Source organism: Sceloporus occidentalis, unplaced genomic scaffold (genome assembly GCF_023333645.1).
Source record: "Sceloporus occidentalis isolate IW3139 unplaced genomic scaffold, rSceOcc1.0.p SCAF_2, whole genome shotgun sequence".
NCBI lineage: Eukaryota > Metazoa > Chordata > Lepidosauria > Squamata > Phrynosomatidae > Sceloporus > Sceloporus occidentalis.
In genome coordinates this window covers 165,688,049-165,703,543 of record NW_028316982.1, presented here as the reverse complement: position 1 = coordinate 165,703,543, position 15,495 = coordinate 165,688,049, and the positions used below count along the sequence as shown (strand labels likewise).

General features: G+C 38.7%; 1 protein-coding gene across 7 annotated transcripts in view; it reads left to right on the top strand.

Moving 5' to 3' along the window:
• The window catches only part of LOC149319246 (LIM and senescent cell antigen-like-containing domain protein 1), a 92,015-nt gene extending 77,375 nt beyond the window's left edge, over positions 1–14,640 (top strand). For 5 of the 7 annotated variants that reach the window (XM_089511366.1, XM_089511368.1, XM_089511367.1 and 2 more), the window contains exons 5-11: positions 1,514–1,663; positions 3,610–3,760; positions 5,466–5,558; positions 6,705–6,753; positions 8,851–8,926; positions 10,105–10,299; positions 12,037–12,116. In XM_089511366.1, the coding sequence (XP_089367492.1) occupies positions 1,514–1,663; positions 3,610–3,760; positions 5,466–5,558; positions 6,705–6,753; positions 8,851–8,926; positions 10,105–10,252 (667 nt within the window). In that variant the 3' untranslated portion in view covers positions 10,253–10,299; positions 12,037–12,116. Of the gene's footprint in view, positions 1–1,513; positions 1,664–3,609; positions 3,761–5,465; positions 5,559–6,704; positions 6,754–8,850; positions 8,927–10,104; positions 10,300–12,036 lie in introns of all 7 variants that reach the window. The other 2 variants (XM_089511365.1, XM_089511363.1) reach the window with 1 other exon arrangement.
• Positions 14,641–15,495: the final 855 nt, after the last annotated feature.

Sequence of the window (15,495 nt, the reverse complement as noted above, 5' to 3'; positions counted from 1 at the left end):
TGGATCTCCTGCAAATACTGAGGGCCCACTGTACATGTCATGTACTAGGGAGAGGCTTCTTAAACAAGCTAAACCATAATTTAATTATACATCTAAAATCTTAACTAGATTTAAGGACATAAGCTAGTTGATTCTAGCCATGGTTAAGCATTATGTTGGTACAGATCCTTTACCTTAAACATCTTTCTAGTACTTACATGGACAGGATGTTTCCATGAATTTCAGTATGTTTTTTATATACAGTGGGCCCTTCCCATCTTTGGGGGTTTGGTTCTGTGCCTTCCAGATTAAAAGAAAAAGAAAAAGAAACAGGAGCTCAATCCCATATTACTCAATGAGCAGTGATGTGTCCATGCCCACATCAGTATGCCTGTGGGTGCATGCTGCCGGGGGGGGGGGGGGGGTTAGTTTTCCTATATGCCTTACTTAATAGTTGCTAGAATGCTTGCAATTAAGCATTGGAACCAACACACTTTAGTTGAAAGGAAAATAGCCAATAAAGTTCTTCTGCAGAAATTAGGGTTCCCAGATCTCAGGGTCTCTAGACCCTCTTCTCCATTTCTCAGTGGGAAAGGGAGGTATCACATCGTGAGAGCACTGCCTTGGAAAGTGTGTGTGTATTCCTCATTACTTAAACTTTGTGTTTTTTTATTTGAATAAAATAAAAATTATACTCTATAGAACTGTAGTTGATGCTTAATATTCATTGTTATCCATAGGGTCTTCCCCTTGCAATATCAGCTGTGTAACATCACCAAGGCTTATCATCCGTATATTACCGGGGTGGAGGGGTTCCCCTGCATCTCAGATTTTGACCTTAAAATCTCTGGGTGTGAAAATGTTCTGAATTGGCAACTCTAGCAGAAATTCTTGTACAAGAATTCATACAGTACTATGATAAAAAGTTCTGTAGCAGTCCTCATGTTTTTGCTTGTGCAAGTAGAACACAGTCTTTGTATTTCAAAATGTGAAAAGGTCTTTGTTTAAGAAGATACTTCTGAAATGCAGAAGGGCAGGTTCCAAAGTCTGTCTTTACCCCATAGTTTTTACAAGCACAGAGTTAGTGGCCATATCCCTGAAGATGTGTACATAACATCCCAAAACTATTATGTGGTTTTAATCTGTTCGGGTTATTAGGAGATCATGGTTTACTGCAGGGAGTAAGATTAGATGATCTTCAGAGGTTTACTTTGTTACAATTCAGCGGATTAGCCTTATGGGAATGCTAAACTTTTTTGCTTGGGTGCAGATTGCACAGGATGGGCTTACATCAAAAGGGTTTTTAAAGCATTTCCCCATAAATCTTAGATTAGCAAGAGAAAGAGAGAGGGGGGATTAATCCTAAACTGTTTGACAGTAAATTACCTATTTCCCATAGTGTGGAATTGTTTTTCCTTATAGATCATTATTCTTTTGGACACACAAAACTTGAAGCAAAAGCTGCCATTATTGGTTTTTAGGAGGATTGTAGGAAGCATGTATTTAGCATTATTTTTCTTCTGTTTTCTCTTAGGCATCTTTGCCGTCCTTGTCATAATCGGGAAAAAGCCAGAGGTCTTGGTAAATACATTTGCCAGAAGTGCCATGCCATTATTGATGAACAGCCTCTCATCTTCAAGAACGACCCTTACCATCCTGATCACTTCAATTGTGCCAACTGCGGGTAACAGGAACATTTTCAAGAAAAACAAAAAATATTTTAAAGGTTCTACCTTCTTGGTTCACAATGACTGATAATCAAATCTTAGTGAAAATGGAAACCCTATCAAACATTTAACAATGAGATATTTGCAGTCCAGTTACATGTAAATTTACTCTGAATTAATTCGCACTATGTCATTCTTACTAGAAATTACCCCCTGATAAAGTAATTTCACCCACTCTTATACTTATTGAGTATCAAAGCACACAAGGGTCAGAATCCTGTATGGCTAGGTTCCAGTGTAGCAGTTCTTATGCAGAAGTACCCATTCACCACCACTATGATTTACCATAGAGCCACTATGGTCCCCCTCCCACAGTCAAGATCGGGTAGGATTGGAGAGGCAACTGACTATGCTCCTTAGCCAAACGTAAAATGAATACGTCCTCTGCTGAGGTTCACCAGATTCCTCCACAATGTCAGCAGATGGTGTCATCATTTCATGTATGTCTTTTGGAGACAGCCTGATACTTCTTTGATTTCCCACCACCACTCGCCACCAGACGTAGAATGGCGATGGGATGGCTGCAGTGGCTCTGTGGTAAGTCAAGTGTTTTGGTCACTGCAGAGGGAGGAAGGGAATACCAACCTCCACAGTGACCATGTCTGTGTATGCCATTGACAGGATGCAAAACATTGTGTTAAAGATGTAACTAGCTGCTTTATCTTTTCCTTCTTTATTCTGAAATAAGCACTGATGACCCTGTCTGGACTGGGTCTTTACTCTGTGCATGGGAGTGCAGACTTTAATCCTTAAAGAGCCTCAGTGCCTGTGTTGTCACAATATGAACTGACGTCACTACACTTACTAATAATACACATATTACCATAAAATAAGCAGTTGATATAAATGAATCCCTTTTTTTGTTGACCAGGTCTGTAGTGAGGAACAAGGCTCAGAGCCTTACACCCGCCCTAAAGTCCAGAGCTCAGGACCTCAGGACTCCAGTACTTACTTTTGAATAAGAACAAACATAGCTGCTAGCTATACCTTTAAAATAATTTGGTCCTCAGAAATGAATCCCAAATAAATTCAGTAGGACTCATTCCTAAGGAAACGCAATATAAGTGTAATTCTCTTAACATGTTCTTGGTCTTTCAGCTGGTCCAGCTATAGCCCATGCTTGCTAGTGTTGACACAGATTTGCCCACCTTTCTTCTCTGGTTTTCTTAGCTGAACAGGCCATTTTTGTTCAGGCTGTCTCTGGTAGAAGGGCTGTGGTACATCTGAGATCGTAAATAACTGCTTATGGTGCTGCAGGCCTGTGCTCCATGGACAAATCACTTGTGGAAAATACTCACTTAGAGAGTGGTTTAACAGTCTCAACACTCGCACAGCAGCTGCAGCAGCAAAATTATAGACTCTTTTTTTGAAGTGTCAGAAATTCCCTAAATGGAATAATTTCATTTTGATGGTGTTATCCCCCTCCCCATTTTGCTTCAGAAATAATTTCTAACAGTAGTTCTATAAATAATCATATTTAACAATCTGCCTATACTGAGTAAATTTCTTATAGATCATCTATCTATCTATCTATCTATCTATCTATCTATCTATAGAGTGCTGTAAAGTTTATTGTGCTTACAAACTAGAAGCACAACTCACAATCACCTCTTGGCGATCCTTAGTTTTCCATTTCAGATGGATTCAGCATCTTTTCAAATAGCTATTTTTCAGGAATTATTTCATATGGCTGCTTAGATGCTGTAGCATCTATGTGTGCAGCTTTTAGCTGCTGGTCCAATAGTTCTCAAATATTTTGCTATCATACTAGTTCTGATTTATATCTAAATTTAGAATAATAACAGCCTAATAATTCAAGCATTATCTTTCAAAGCATGCACCATCATAAAGTCTGTATTACAATTGCTGTCTCTTTACTTTTGTCTTACTAACTCACAAACAGAAAGGAACTTACTGCTGAAGCTCGAGAACTGAAGGGGGAACTGTACTGTTTGCCTTGCCATGACAAAATGGGGGTGCCCATCTGTGGAGCATGCAGGAGGCCAATTGAAGGGCGAGTAGTGAATGCTATGGGCAAACAGTGGCATGTAGAGGTACAAACATTTTGTTATATACATTTATTACTATTTCTGTGTAATTATTTTACTATTTTCATTTTATTCTATTTAATTTCATTCTAAGTAATTTAATACAATAGGCCCTTGCTTTACGTGGGGATCCGTTCCGGACCCCCCCATGTAAAGCAAAATGTGTATATGCTTGAGCCCCATTATATCCAATGGCCCTAAATGGGTCATTTCTATCATCAAAGGTAAGTTTTGATTTGTTTGTTTGATAGCTATTTATTCATAATCTAAAACAATTCTGGGTTGTAAGCAATAAACTGATTTAAAATCTTGCCAAGAAACCTCATGATAGGTTCACCTTAGCAGGGACGTAGCCAGGATTTTAGGAAGGGGGGGTCCAGACTAAGCACCACCATTATAATGGGGCTTGGGCACGGCAGCGCAGCAGCACGCACCATTCATTTTTCTAATGGAAGGGGGGTCTGGACCCCAAGAACCCCCCCCCTTGGCTACGTCCCTGGCCTTAGGATCACCTTAAGTTGGAAATGACTTGAAGGCATACAACAACAAGAAGTTTAAAAAGAATAAAAGCATAGGTCAAGATCCTGCGTCAAACAAATGGCCATGATGTCATAGCTAAAGTTTAACTCCTCTGAAACCAAGTTTAAAAGCCAATCAGCTGCTCAAGCAACAGAGTCTGAGCGGGTTATCACATGGGAGGTTTACTGTCGGTAAATCGTTGGTAAAACATTCCTGAGGTGCAAAGGTGTGATAGCCAGTCACGCTTCTAAATCGTCATTGAGGTGTCCCTGCTCCTCTCTCATCCTCAAAGTGTTTGTGGAGCAGCCATTTCTTCATAACGGAAGTGAAAAAATAGCTGCTCTGCAAACACGAGGACGGGAGAGGCGAGGGGACGCCTCAATCAACAGCAGAACCTGACCTCCATCACTCCAGTTGGCTCACTAGCTTTTAATCTGGGTTTCGAGGTCACTTGCAGTCATGTGGAGTGTCCAGGCATTCTCTTTTTCTAGGACATGTCCTACATTTCAACCTTCTATCCAGGAAGAATTTCAAAATGTCCTCCATTTTGAGCATGACTAAGAAGCATGAACTTGTTGTGCCTTGTCCTTCTTTGCAGTTATGACATCGGTCATGCTGCAGACATGGCAATAGTGCAGTGATCCTAAATGAGAATACAAAGCTATTACAATATCCTACATCTAATTTAGAACATTATACCTGACTAACAATATGCCAGCCATATGAAATAAGTCAACATGCTAAAACAATTTAAAAGAGTAAAACCATGTATATGTATTTTTAGGCTTGTATGACTGAGAGAAAGAGGCAGACAATCCCAAAAGAGTGAACCTAGCTTTCTCCAGTGTACTACAGGTTTACACAAGCTTTGTGTCTTGCACAAAATTACAGAAAATATTATGTATAAAATTATCTTCATGTGTATGTGTATAAGGTATTATGCAATCATAAATGAATTTCATGTTTAGATGAATCCCATCTTCAAGAGATCTTATTATGCATATCTTATTAAGATACATTACAAAATCCGAAACAAAAAAGCCCAGACACTTCTGCTCCCAAGCACTTCAAATAAGGAGACTCAACCTGTATGTTAAGAAGCAAATAATATGCTCAAAACCACATATGGGTGTGTTATTCAGATGAAATCATAGAAAAATAAAGGTAACAGGTACTTTTTTCTCCTTTCTAGCATTTTGTTTGTGCAAAGTGTGAGAAACCGTTCCTAGGCCACCGTCACTATGAGAGGAAGGGATTGGCATACTGTGAAACCCATTACAATCAGGTATGGTTGGATCTTGCATGGCATAGTCATCTCATGAGATATTTGTAGTATGCTACTTTTAAAGTTTCCATTACATTTTTTAATAATAACTTGAATACTCATATGAAAAAGCAGTTTCTTTGAAATTAAGGGATTTTTAGACGTGCATGTACAAAATAATATCCTTTAATGGGAGTCTGTTTGTAAAGCCAGTTTAGTAGGGTGTGCCTTTTGTTTTCATTAGTTTCTCTTCACAAAACATTCTTGGGGATCCTGTTTTGAATTAATTATTTTTTCAGTAACTAATGCATAACTAAATTGTATTATTATGCAAAGGGATCTTGTAGTAACTTTGAGACTAACTGGGGAAAAAAGTTGATAGCATGAGCTTTTGTAGACATCAGCTTACTTCTTCAGATGTATGTTTTCGGAGTAGATAATCTCCACTTCAAAAACATGAATCTGAAGAAATAAGATGAAGTCTATGAAAGCTCATGTTTCCAACTTTTTTCTTTCAGATAGGGGTCATGCAGATGGGGCAAAAGGAGTGGCCAGAGGCTGCTCCTACCCCGATCAGCACAGGACTGTGGCAACCACATGGGCCCAGACTTGATTCGGGCTGCCACCATGGTCCCAAACTGGATACTGTACTGGAAAAGAGTGGACTTTCTCTTCTCCTTTTGTGGCTGGATTTTCCCAAAAGGGCGCACTCTGTGTGGCTTTTGGCCACGTTAGGGGTGTCCATAATCTAAATTCCATGCCCCCAACACAGACAACTTTAACTGCCATGGCTCAGTGCTACAAAATTCTGGGAACTGTAGTTTTGTGAGACATTTACCCTTCTCTATCAAAGAACTCTAGTGCCATAACAAATTACAAATCCCAGAATTCCATAGCATTGAGCCATAGCCGTTAAAGTGGGGCAAAACTGGATTATTTTTGCAGTACAGATACAACCTACGATCTTCAGAACACAATTGGTTTTCAAACAAAGCTTGTTTTAAAGACTTTCCACAACTTGCGGTTGGTGTAGGCCACTTTTTCATTGAGTCTATTGACACTCACACTTTCTTTGCTCTATGATAAATTATCACTTTATTTTCAGTTTTCCTTTCTGAATGTTTTATGAATGTGTGCTTGATTTAGAAATATTTTCTACTTCCACAGCTGTTTGGTGATGTTTGCTTCCACTGTAATCGCGTGATTGAAGGAGATGGTGAGTCTCTGCAGATATTCAGTTGTTTCATAATTTCAGTAAAAAGCTTAGTATATAGTATCTGAGAAAGGGAATAATGCCTATAAAGATCTAGATTTCTAAAAAATATCCATGGTGCTAAAACTGACCTGAAATTAGTTTCTTCATTTATTTCACACATTTATTTTAGGCCATGATATCATGGTTGTCAATCTAGGATATCAGATTCAAGAGTCGAAGTTCTGCCCAGGCTATGAATGCTTGTAGAATATTGATGATTAGCAGTGGGAAAATGGAACATATAATACCTGTCTATGAACTGAGGTCTGTAGGAGGTGGTCCTCCTCTGTGTCCCTCCAGTGGGGGGCAATACAAAGTGGGAGAATATGGGGGAGGGCCTTCTTAGTTGTGGCACCCCAATTATGGAATGAACTCCCATTGGAAGTCAAACTGGCACAGAGGTTGGTTTCTTTCCAACACCAAGCCAAAACCCAGCTTTTAAAATCAGGACCAGTTTATTTTAAAGAGTCCATGGGCATGGTTTTAAACTGTAGCTTTTAAAGGTAATTTTCATGATTACTTTGTTTAATATGTTTTTATCTTTTGAAAATTATTTATAATTTTAATCTGGAAGTATTTTAAATCATTTATATTTACCACCACCCTGAGATCCCATGATAAAAACTGGGAAATAATGTTTTAATGATTAATGAAATAAAGCAATGGCAAGGCTACAGTTTAATTATCTTTGTCATATATGCCATACTTGCACTGGTACTGTAAACAATAGGAAAAACTTAGAGCAGGGTTGGGTAGATCAAGAGGACAAATTTCAGGGGTCTCATAGACTAGTCAAAGTTCCTCTACAACAAAAACAAATGGAGTAGCCAGATGTTTGGTTTTGAACAAACTGGGATTTTCTTTGCAATGTTAACTGGTGTGTAGGAAGGCACTGTCCTATTCAAAAAGAGAAACACCATTTCTGGAAGCTTCTAGGGCTGCTGCCATACTACAGAATTAATGCAGTTTGTCACCTTTTTAACTGTCATGGCTCCATCTTATGGAATCCTGGAATTTGTAATTTGTTCTGGCACAAGATCTAGAAGGCTAAATATCTCACAAAACTACAGATCCCAGAATTCTGTAGCATTGAGCCATGGTAGTTAAAGTAGCGTTCAGCTGCATTAAATCTGCAGTGTAGATACAGCCTAGGAGAGGCAATTCACCCTTTTTTGCCAGAACAAGAGTACAGTGATGGATACACAAAAACAGGCATAATTTGCCTACTCCTGCTGTAGCGAATCTAACTGTCTAATCCCAGATTTAAAATATTTGACTCATATTGTGCATTGGCTTGCGCATATGCCTCATAGGCTTGAATGAGGTGTGCCCCCATGCACGCATCCCGAGTGCATGCGCCAGGGGTGCGCACCAGTGGAAATAGCGGAGTTCACCCCTCTGCAGATATTCAAGGTTGCAGATCTCAGATCCGCGAGTTAGGAGGGGCGACTGTATTCATTTATCCAAACAAACAATAGAAAGCAGCAGTCATAGAATTTGCCTTGAGACATTCCCTCACACAGCAAAGTGCCCACTCTCCCAGCTGACTTACAGACAGAAGCCAGAGACAGCAACACCACTCACTGTAGCAGGCAACTTTATGCTGTCCACCATCATAACTACCCAAAATATCCTAACATACTGTCTTTCTCTAGCACTGAAGACAGTTTATGGTATCTTCCTAGTCATCTACATCTTGGTAAGTCTGGGCTCCAGAGAGCAGAGGTGGTTGGGATAGTTCAGTACAAGGCTCAGCCCTAGATTCAGAAGCCACACAAGCAAGCAAAGTACTGAAATGAGATATTCTGTGCACATGTGTGTTGTGTGTGGTGCACATATGTATGGCATGTTGAGCCTGGGCATTACACCAAAAGTGCTGCTCTTAGCAATGTTTGAACATTATACAGATCATTATGATTTATAAGGCTTTGTATCTGTCTTTTTAATATTACTATGGCAACATATGCTATGAAACTGTGATATAAGTATAAACAACTTTGTTGTTAGTAATGTCTAGCTGCCTTTGGCTAATTCTGTTACTTCTCCATTCTTTCATAGTTGTGTCCGCCTTGAATAAGGCATGGTGTGTGAACTGCTTTGCATGTTCTACCTGCAACACTAAGTTAACGCTCAAGTAAGTGAATGAGTTGTTTGTGATTGTGAAGGAAGTTGGATGTTCTCTGAAATTTCTCACTTCCTTGGAGATATTGGACTGCATTTCCCAGTTTTCCCTAACATTGGCTTATGGTGGCTAGGGCTGATGGAACTTGTAGTCTGACAACATCTAAAGGGGCTACCTAATTCCTCCTCCTCACATACATAACACACTTACTGGAGAGGGTAAAGTGAAGACAAACCAGACTTTGGTTGAATTCAAAGATATAGTGGTGTTAGTCTGTAGAATCAGTATGTAGAGAGATCTTGTAGCACCTTTAAGACTAACTAAAAGAAAGAAATTGGCAGCATGAGCTTTCCTAGACTTCAGTGTACTTCCTCAGATGCATTTGGTGGAGTGGATTTTTTTCCCCAATCCACCAAATGCATCTGAGGAAGTACACTGAAGTCTAGGAAAGCTCATGCTGCCAATTTCTTTCTTTCAGTTAGTCTCAAAGGTGCTACAAGATCTCTCTACGTACAGACATTGGTTGGTTGTTCAGCATGATGACCAGGTTATGTCCTTCATTTACTCCAGTCCAGTAGAATCCAGCAGAGAAATTTAAATTACCAAAGGAGCTTGTGGCTTATTGTTCCTCTGCTTTTGTGTAGAATAATATTTCATAGGCAGCACAGTATCACAGCTCCAAGCTGATTGCAGATGACCATAAGTTATCTGTTAAACTCTACATTTGGAAGGAAGAAGGTCAGCCTGTAGTACACATTCTACTATTAGCACACCATATATAACACACAAGATGTGCAGCCTCCTTTTCTTCTTTGCTGCTGGCCCAGCCAGTCTACATTTTGCCAGCACCACTTTTCATTTTCCAGTGTATACAAATGCAGGTTTTTAGAGTATTTTCTCTCCTTGGAGATCTGCAGTATGTATATCATAAGTTTTCTGCTGTTGCTATCCTTAAGAACTTTAGCAATGTGCATCCATAAGAAAACATTTATTTTCCTGTTTTGCAGTAATGAAGCAATTATTACTGCAGTGATACAGCCTCTGGCAAATGGCAGGAATGTCATTTCCTATTAGTATGTTTACTATGTTCACTTCATTTCTGTTTTCTGCTGAATTCTCTTTTTCTACTTAACCTAAATCTTGATGCTTTCCTGTTCTCCCCTCTGTTTCTTCTTTGCTTCACCTGAAAGGGACAAGTTTGTTGAAATCGATCTCAAACCTGTATGCAAACACTGTTATGAGAAAATGCCAGAAGAGTTTAAGCGGAGACTTGCCAAACGGGAGCGTGAAGCAAAGGATAAAGACAAACACAAAAAGAAAAAGCCAGTCTGCTTGTAAACATTTCATTCCTGTCTTCTGCCATCTGTCCTCCTTCCTTCCTTTTGGTCAGTTTGAGGGAACTGCTTTTATTTTAGATTTTGCAGCATGCATGCTAATGTAATATAACACAAAGTCTTATTCCTAATATCTAAGGAATTTTACAAGACCTTTATATAAGTTGCATCTTGCATGCGTGGAAGTGCTGCTTTTGTTTTATATCTAAGAGTTAATTTGCTACAGTAAAAGATGATGTGGGCACTTCCTGAGAGGCTTTTCTAATGCAGTTGCCCTGTTTCATTCATAGTAGCTTAAAGGGGATCCCTTAAGTGACAGCTTCTTTCATTGACAACTTCCTGTATTTTCTGTTTCGCCAGTCTTTTTTTCTTTCTTTCAATTAAGAAGGGAAAGATGGAGTAGCTGCATTAAACTTTTGGACTTGCAGTGCTTTGAGTCATCTATTGATAAAACTGCTGTCCAGGGTCTAATGGTGTATTTCAATAGACAATACCAGCACAACTTCATCTTCCTGCTGCAGCGCTCTTTGGTACCAAAACTCTGTTTGTGGGTGCAACAGGGATTGCAGAAGGGAAGAGAAATCACCAGTCCTACCAGAAACAGCAGGATCCCACTAGTGACTTCCAACTCTCTCTTTACATACCTATTGATGTTAAGTTGAAAGGTGCTCATTTGAAAAGAGTCATCCCAAAAGAATATGCTGGGATCTAAAATACTGCATCTATATATTGATCACATATTATTATATGTGATCTGGGGGTATAAATTTAATTTGCTCTTCTCATGTGATATTTTAGACTGAAAAGTAGGATAGCATGAATATTGACCTTTTTTTCTCACCTTTGACAAAAAGTGTGTCTTGACACATTGAGACACCCCAATGAAAAAACGACAAACTGCTGAGAAATATTTTTTTACCAGTGCCTATTTTCAGTAGTACTAGTTGAAACTTTTTACAGAACATGTGCAAAAATGCCATATGCTGCACAAAAAAGTCTGTGCAATTATCACAAAATGTCCTGAACTGCAAAAATATATATGTATCAGAAAATATGTAAGAACTCTTCCAATCTCACTCAGTGAGAAGGGAGTTTTAAAATTTTTGCTTTGCATATACAAGAATTTAAAAAGTTAATATTTGCATCTGTACTGGAAAGTGATTTGCAGAGCTTCACTGAAATATATTGGGTCTTATTGTTCTTTGTCTGCCATGCTACTTGAGATGTTACATTCAAAGGACACCATATGGTGTTCTAATTACTTTTTAAACATACTTTAGTTTTGAGTGCTAGCACAAAGAAGCTGTAAGGCCCAATTTACTGCTATATTACCTGAGTTGGAAAAGTTACTACAACTCCCAGATTCCCACTTTTGGATTAGGAATTCACAGAATGGTTGTGGGATTCTTGGAATTATAGCCCAAAACATAGCCTTTCAAACTTTGTAGTGAACAGATTTTACTTATCATTGACTGTGTGGGGTTTTTTTTCTTTATGATGGAGAGCAACAAATCTAGAAAAATGAACTCAGAAAGACATGTATGAAGCCACTTTGTGATACTAATGTTCTCTCAATACAGTCTATTTTAAATTGCAACCCCCATGTCTACTCATACTAATATCTTCATGTTTATAAACTTTTTAAAAAATGATAGAGAGAAGTATAACTTGCACTGAGTTGTAGAGATTAATTTAAATATACTGTACATTATAATTTATTTTCAGTTAATTGTATACATATGTGTATTTTTTTTGGATTATTTCTATTAATATTTTTTTCTCCTCCAGAAACAAGTTTGTGGAATTTGATATGAAGCCTGTCTGCAAGAAGTGTTACGAGAAGTTCCCACTGGAACTTAAGAAGAGACTAAAAAAATTGGCTGAAACCTTGGGAAGGAAGTGAGACCCTCTTCATTCAGATCTCATCTTGATGTGCAACATATAGGAAATTGTATTGGTGTTAACAGACGAGTCCTTGAATCCTTAATTCAAAAGAAAAGTATTCCTCAGCATGACTAGCTAGATACTAAAACATTTGCTTCACCTTGAAAATATACCTCTAAAACTCCTTCGCATTAAGGCTTGGAAACATATGGCCCTCCAGATGAATTGGACTGCCCCTCCCATCAGTCTTAGCCAGAATAGTTACTTGTAAGAGATGTTGGCACTTACAGGCCAAAAATATGTAGAGGTCACATGTTCCATAGTCATGCTTTTCATCTTATGTAAGCTCATATCCAACCATTTAAATTTTGCATTTTACACTTATATGAATTTGTAGATATCTATATATCTTGTATTTGCTTAGCAGATGGAGGATGAAAAATTAATGGACACATTGGGAATAAAGTATAAGATTTCCCTTGCCACATAGACCAAATTTCACTGTAAACTATAGTCCAGCATGGAGCAAAATATAGCAGAACCACAACAGAACAAAACACAGCCAATGCTGGTTCCCATTCGTCAGTGTGACAAAAACTTTCTTCTCTTCACTTCTGAAAATGAGCTCTGGACAGTTTCCCATTGCTCTGAAACAAGTTTGAGGATACACCGTGGGGCTACCATATCCAAATATCTAAACTCTCCCTCCAAAAACCATCTCAGCAGTGGAAATACTCCTTTGAATCCTGGCCAGAGAGTGTAGTTAGTGTGAGGCTGGAAACCTGCACATACTTGGGGGTAAGTCCATGGGCCTTATTTTGAGGACTGCCCTGTTAAGTGCCATAAAGAAATTCACTGAATCATGATTCTAGCTGTTAAGCATATTTAGCTATGAGTCTGAATTGACCAGTCTTAATGTTAAAAATCTTTGAGAACAGTACCTATAAATCATGAGGTTTTTGAAAAACTATTTCTGGTTTATGAACTAATTGGAAACAACCTTATTTTTCACTTCTTTCTGTTGCCTCGGGGAAGGCTTTATTTTTAAAAATGTGTTCTCAAATAGTTCATATGGTATTAGGAGGCCTTGTTAAATATTCCACTAGCTTATTGGAAAGAATCTGCTGTATCTAAAGGATTCTACAGGTTGGCCATAAAGGCTGGCATGGGGGCAGAATAGGGGCATGGTGTCCACACAATGCATGCCCTGACTCTGCTCCCATGTCAACGCTCCTCTGGCACTGTGTTCAGATGACACAAAGCCAGAGGAGGACAGAAAAGACATGGCGCTGGCAGCTATGGTGCACTTTCTACGACACAGAAAGTCCAGATTGGGGCCATAAAGAAAGAGGAGGTTGCAGGCCTCCCCTTAGGGGCAGTCTGTACAGCCCCTAAGTTATGAAGATTCAAACCTCTGTAACATCCTGGATACAGATTTTAAAGAATTCTTATTTTTTTTTCCCTGCCTTGTTCAGAGATAAATAATTTTTGTAACTGATCAGTGTACACAAGATTTAAATCTGTGGCCCAGGACTGTCCACCTCAAAATGGTGGCCGCCTGATTCCTTCTCCAGAAATGCTGCAGCTGCCAAACCACTCATCGTCCCTTCGGAGTAAAAAGTACCCAGGAAAACCGGCGTATTTTTTCGGTCGCTGGGCGGACATCAAGATGGCGGCACCCATGTGGATGAGACGCAGCCATCAGGCCACCGCCATTACATACTAGGGGTCTAGACTGCGGTTGCTACGTGGTCCAGAACCCTAGTATCTCTGCCACCATGCCACTTTCGGTCTGTCTGTTTTGGGCCTATAATTCTTACAGAGCGGAATGACTCCAAAATGCATCATTTGAAGACTGCAACCCAAACCAGAAAATGGCAAGATGTCTGCACATCTAGAAATACATATACATAGAACTACTTGAATATTATGAGAATCCTTCTCTGTAACAGATAAATATTCCTGTGTGCTTTTGTACTTCATTTCCTTGTGCCTTATTCTGCCGCATATATGCAATATTATCCAAAATAGTTATCTTTTACATATGGTTACTTTGTATTTTTATGCAGAAAATATATGCCAAGCCTTTCAAAGTACGGCATATACTAAACCTTTTAAAGATTCATATTTTAATGATGGAAGATGCTTTTCAAAGTATATTTCCTTTTATTTTCTCATCTTACTTTAAAATAGTATGCAAAATAAAAATCTGAACATGTACTAATTTTGACCAAGAGAATATTAATTTTTAATTTAATACAATGTATTTATTGCACTTTCTTCCTTTGTGGAATAGAAGTCACATTGATTGTGGAATTAACTGCAATCCTATATATGTCTATTCAAAAGTGTCCCACTCAATTCAGTGAATTCATTTCCAAACGAGTGAGTTGTAGGATTTCAAAGCTGAACTCTATGGAACTTCAGAGTAGACATATATATGATTGCATTGTCATAAAATGATCTGGTAGAGAATTACAAAGGAATTGTTAATTTTGCTATTAATAAATTACAGTAGTTTGAAATTTATTACTGTGCTCTCTTGATGATTCAGGGCAGTTTATACTATAAAATCAGTATCCAAACCTTCTGCAATAAGTATACTATGTATACAAATATTTAAAAAGAACTGGGTCTCAACCTTCACAGTGTAAACATTAATCTGAAATTTCAACCAAATCCCAAAACTAAGATGCTCAAACTAGTCTATAACTTCTTCTAAGGAAGCCATAATCTTATGTATCACATATATTTCAAACTCTAGTCTGTAGCAGAACATTTAAGTCAATAACATTCTGCAAATAATACATTGATTTGTCCTATTCTTAAGTGGATCTTGCCGCACACAAAAAATGTTGAGGCTGAGCAGACCGCCCATAAGGGGCGGCTTGCAGCCACCTCCAACTGTGCTGGATCAGGGCCGCAGTGTGCGGCAATGGAGGAGATGCCATTGCTAAATTGGTAATGCAGCTGGCACATCAAGTTGTGTTCTCACTGGGAAAGGAGAAAACATTCAGTTAGAAAACACAAAAATTATAGAACCACTGCCAGTGTGCACCAATCAGGGATAGTACTAGTAGTGATAATTCACATGCCATCCACACACTCAGGGAGTCAGTGAAATAGCAACAGCCTGGATGAACCTATTCCATCAAACTTAGTGTCCCATTATCAATTATTATGCCAATTCCCAGACATAAGCGCATGCAGTGGTTCAAACTCCATAAAGTCAGAGTCTGCATTTTATAGCAACATACAAATAAAGGAGAGGAAGCCTTATAGAGCACACTACCTTTGACCCAGTGTCTACTCAAAATACAGTTAGGTGGTACAAGGGCTCTGATGATCACAGATGAGACCAAG